Here is a 4958-nt window from a genome sequence, read left to right as displayed (position 1 = left end):
TAAACACCACTGTCAGTATACACATATAAGGTAAAACAGAAGTGGTCCTCAGCAGTGTTTACGGTGTGGCAGCAGCGCCCTCTAGTGTCGGGCCGCAGTATGAGCCTCCTCCTGATTGGCTGAGCGGTTGTCAGGACTGTTTACAGGAAACATGGCTTCTCGGTCTGTTGGAGAGCTTCAAGAAATGGAAGGTGAGTAAATATCTAAAGACGCAGCCGAGACTACATTGTATAGGCTAAGTCAACCGGTATCTATATAGAGAAACATGTCTACTTTTATATGAGCACATCCGGCGATTTGTTTTTCTTGTTACTAACCAGACCATCATCCTTAGCTTGCTAGCTAACAGGCTAACAACAACCCTCGCTAGCTGACGCTGTTCAGTTAACGTCAACTCATGCTGTCCTGCTAATACACATCTAATATCACTTTATATAGCCGCCTTGTCTCGTCCAATGGCCTGAAGCTGGATTTCATGTCCAACCTTGCTCGTCCGCCCCTATCCGTTAACGTGTCTCCCATTTTATCTCGTAAACGGGACGCAATTAGAGCTACCCTGCTAGTTAGCACGGTTAGTGTTTAGCCTGAGTGTTAATGCAAGAGAGCTAACCTTAGCATGCGAGTTGTCTCCAACCTGGTTAGATTGCTCATACAAGCAGGGTTACATCAACAGCACTTAAAACTAGCCGATTTAATTAGGTGGTAGGTGTCGTCACGATTTTGCACGCATGTTTTCGCAATTGCCACACGTAGCAGGGAGCAGACACACGGTGTAGTTAACATCCATGGTTTAGTAAACCCACACAGAGGCTGGATGCTCCACATGACATCCCCCTGACTCCCCAGTGGGCGAGGTGGAGCTGGGCCTAGTCGTTGCATCATATTACATGTGCTGTCTGCTAAGTGTGTCACTGATGCATAATCAGACAACAGCTCTGACTCTGTGATGGTGAAATTAAGCTTGTCTTTATCTGCTGACTGTAGTGGACCGGAGGGGAGAGTCTGAGGAGTCTGGTGATGATGAGACCAGGAGGAGGAGTATCAATGGCGATGTGGACCCCAATCAGCCCACTACAACAAGTAAATCATCCCACCTCCGGCACAGCCAGGGATACAGTTCAGGCTGTCAGCTGTGATATAATTTCAACAGGAATAATCACAAGTGTGACACTTGGTGTACCTAAATGACAGCTAACTAAGCTTTTTGTGTCTATATCGTGTTTATTAATACCCTACCTTGATGCAGTGGCTGTATTAGTTTATCTGATGTACTCTCACTCTCATTAAAGGTAAAGAAGAGTCTCCTGTTGACATGGACACCATAACCTTGGACCCAGAGGAAGAGGTTAGAAGATGGTCTAAAAACTCTACAGCTGTTTGTCTGCAGCTCATGTCACAAAGTTTATGTTGTAGTGCTTTTTAGTAGTTTAGTTCAGTTACTTTTTAAAAGACTTAAGTTGTGTTTTGGGGAGTGGAAGTAGTGGAAGTTATTTAATTTCCTTTCGGATAAATGTTTCACCTCTGCAACTGTATAATCTCTGTTAAGTCCATGTGTGGGCTGGGCACGTCTGTGTGTACATGACACAATAAACCTTAACAACTACTCACATTACTTACAGACAGTATGTCATCCTAAGCTGTCTGTTTTCTTTCTAGGATGTTGATCTTGTTCATTGTCGCATTGGGAAGATTGAAGGATTGGAGGTGCTACAGAAGGCTAAAGTAAGTGACAGCAGGATTTAGTGCCACCAGTTGTGAGGTGATGAAGTGGTAAATGGTGGCAGCGGGTTACATTCTGGTGTTATTCCTTTGTTTTTTATTTTTTTTCATTACCAGGCAAACTAAACAGAATGTGTCTTCTTTTTTTTTACACCTAGCAAAAAAAGAAGGATTTAATAATAATTATATATTAATAATTCAATAATAAAATACCACTATTGATTGTATCTTTTAATTGCTTTTTCCATATCTATTTCTTTGCAGACACTCTCCTTACGACAGAATCTCATTAAAAAGATAGAAAACCTTGACAGTTTGACCTCACTGCGAGAACTAGATCTCTATGACAATCAGATCCGTAAACTGGAGAACCTGCACCAACTCACAGAGCTGGAGTAAGTCTGAAGAAAACAGTAGGCTTTGTCTCTATTGTGACCATATATTATAGTGATTCCTTGCAAAGAGGGCAAAAGTCAAGTTATTTTTTGGCAAATCCGATTTCTACACGCTAATATAATGTGATTATACTATTTATGTAGCTGACATTATAGAAAAATACATCTCAAATATAATTAATTCTAATGAGCATATTTGACTGATCCACAGGCAGCTGGACATGTCCTTCAACATGCTGAGGAAGGTGGAGGGTTTGGAGCAGTTGACTCAGTTGAAGAAACTTTTCCTGCTTCACAACAAAATTAGCAGCATTTCCAACCTGGAACACTTCACAGGCCTGGAGATGCTGGAGCTGGGCTCTAATCGAATCCGGGTATGACATGAAGGGTCTCTTGGGCAGTGAGAAATGGCAAATCAATACTACAAATATAAAAAAATGCTTTGTCAAAATGAGAGTGTGAAATATTAATGCTGTGCTTATTTGTTTCTCTTTCATTTTGTTTTGTTCTCAGGTCATAGAGAACCTGGATACACTTTCGTCTTTGCAAAGTTTGTTTCTTGGCACCAATAAAATAACTAAGCTTCAGAATCTGGAGGGTTTACACAACCTTACTGTTTTAAGCATTCAGGTATTCTCACACAAATTGCCTTTGACACCCGTCTGAGTGGTTAGAAGAATAACATTGAAGTATGTATATAGAAAAATGTAATAATAATTTTATGTATGTTTATTTACAGAGTAACCGGATTACTAAAATTGAGGGTCTACAGAACCTTGTCAGTCTGAGAGAGCTCTATCTGAGCCACAATGGCATTGAGGTCATTGAGGGCTTGGAAAACAATGTGAGTTTTATAAATTCTACAGCCTGTTTCTGAAAGGACTGAATGCCCATCATGTTCTTTGCTTACTGTGCAAACATGTACCACAAAATTTGTTCTGTACATTTAAACACTGTTTGTTTTCACTCACAGAAAAAGCTCACAACCCTGGACATTGCAGCCAATCGAGTAAAGAAAATCGAAAACATCAGCCATCTGACAGAACTGCAGGAGTTCTGGGTACGGATCATTTGTGATGTTTTATTATGCAACATTATTACAGAGTACCTAGAGCCTGACGAATACACCTTTTACACAAGATATCGTGACTTGACATAACAGGAAAGCACAGGTGTAACTAATAACAATAACAACATCTCTGTTCCATTCTCAGTAACAGCCAGCATGTACAATAAGCTGGAACTGGCTCACCTAAATAGAGTGCAGCCATCATTATTTTATCAATCACACCTGTGCTATGACATGTAAAATGCAACTTGAGGTGACAGTCCTTGAGAGACTTTACTTCTTCCCACAGTGCATCAGCAAAGACACCAGAGGCACATATCATAATGAGAAATTGAATGAAAATGACAAACCCAAAGGAAATCAAATATGCCTGTTTAAGAACTGCATTGTTATGTTGACTTTTAAATTCGACCACAAATTCAACCAAAATGCTTCGTGATGTCACACATAGGCCATGCCCTTGATTATTGATTTAAATAATAATATAATGAATATAATTTAAACAGGGGAGTTATATAAAAAAGAAAAATCACCTCTTGTCATGAATGGGGAAATTTGCCTTTAGAGAACAAAACCCTCCTTTGTACCAGGCTGTAAACATGTCCAATTCTGCTGTAAAGTTGAGCATTGTAATACGGGGCCTTATGGAGATTGACTCACTTCTGGAGCCAGCCTCAAGTGGCCGTTCAAGGAAGTGCAGTTTTAGTTACTTCTGCGTTGGCTGTTCGTGGAGCTCGCCGCTCGGTTCTTACGTCTACATTATAGTGTGTGTAGGGGGACAAAAAGTTCTAACTTATTATTTTGGATAAGCTTTGTTTTATTCATCTGCTTATTAATTCAACTCATTTTGTTACATTATCAATTATTAAATTTTACTTTATTAATTTAAAGTCTTATTAATTATTCTTATTGACGAAGTAAACTTAGTTATTGTTTAATGATCTCCACATCCTATGTTGCAAGGTTGTGATGTCCTCTTATTGGCTGTGTTGTTTTTCAATCTCTCTCCAGATGAACGATAATCAGATAGATAACTGGTCAGATCTTGATGAGTTGAAGAATGCCAAGTCTCTGGAGACGGTCTATCTTGAAAGAAACCCTCTACAGAAGGATCCACAGTACCGGCGAAAGATCATGCTGGCGCTGCCCAGTGTACGCCAGATCGACGCTACCTTCATCCGCTTCTAAACTGCAGTGTACAGTTCACCTGCCAACTTCAGTGTTCGTCCGCACCACCCTGCCTGCCCTACCCTCAAAACAAACTCCCTTTGGAAACACACTGGCCTCACTGAATCATATAGTCACTCCGTACACAGATATACATTCCAACATTAAACTCACCCATGGCTCACTCGACATACATGAATGCATGTATGCACTCATTCACACCTTGATTAATGCTATTGTATGGAAGCTTATTTATTTATTAAGCTGGATATGAACTGTGAATATGATTTTTCCTGAAAGTACCCTAGGCCCATTTCTTCACTTCTCCTCTGCACTTGGTTTTTCTTTCACTGTTTTGCATGTGGGACACAGTATGGAGACCTCTTCTTTCCTCCGTCACACAGTTCCCATCAGGAAAATGATTATTTATCACGTTGTTGAAGTTGCACTGCTATCACGTGTGAGGAAAGGCTGGCAATTGTTACTATTTGCGGGGGGATTGTTGTGAGTTTATTCTTTTTGGTTGGGCAGGTTGAGACTTCTCACAAGGTACACCGTGGGTGAAGAACAATTAAATATAAACTCTAAAGGGAAAGTCAATAATAAAA

The 4958-nt window shown here is 40.3% G+C and overlaps 1 protein-coding gene across 1 annotated transcript in view; it reads left to right on the top strand.

Moving 5' to 3' along the window:
• Positions 1 to 68: 68 nt before the first annotated feature.
• Positions 69 to 4958, top strand: part of ppp1r7 (protein phosphatase 1, regulatory (inhibitor) subunit 7) — a gene marked incomplete in the record, with an annotated part of 6420 nt that continues 1530 nt past the window's right edge. Inside the window, 10 exon segments of the mRNA XM_035670781.1 lie at positions 69 to 191; positions 985 to 1080; positions 1290 to 1345; positions 1657 to 1722; positions 1984 to 2114; positions 2326 to 2488; positions 2628 to 2744; positions 2854 to 2958; positions 3088 to 3174; positions 4195 to 4958. Coding sequence (XP_035526674.1) covers positions 152 to 191; positions 985 to 1080; positions 1290 to 1345; positions 1657 to 1722; positions 1984 to 2114; positions 2326 to 2488; positions 2628 to 2744; positions 2854 to 2958; positions 3088 to 3174; positions 4195 to 4371 — 1038 coding nt within the window.

Source organism: Morone saxatilis, unplaced genomic scaffold (assembly GCF_004916995.1).
Source record: "Morone saxatilis isolate NCDOM2014 unplaced genomic scaffold, NCSU_SB_2.0 Contig23, whole genome shotgun sequence".
Lineage (NCBI taxonomy): Eukaryota > Metazoa > Chordata > Actinopteri > Moronidae > Morone > Morone saxatilis.
The sequence above is the reverse complement of the archived record's forward strand: the minus strand, read 5'-3'. Positions and strand labels throughout refer to the sequence as shown.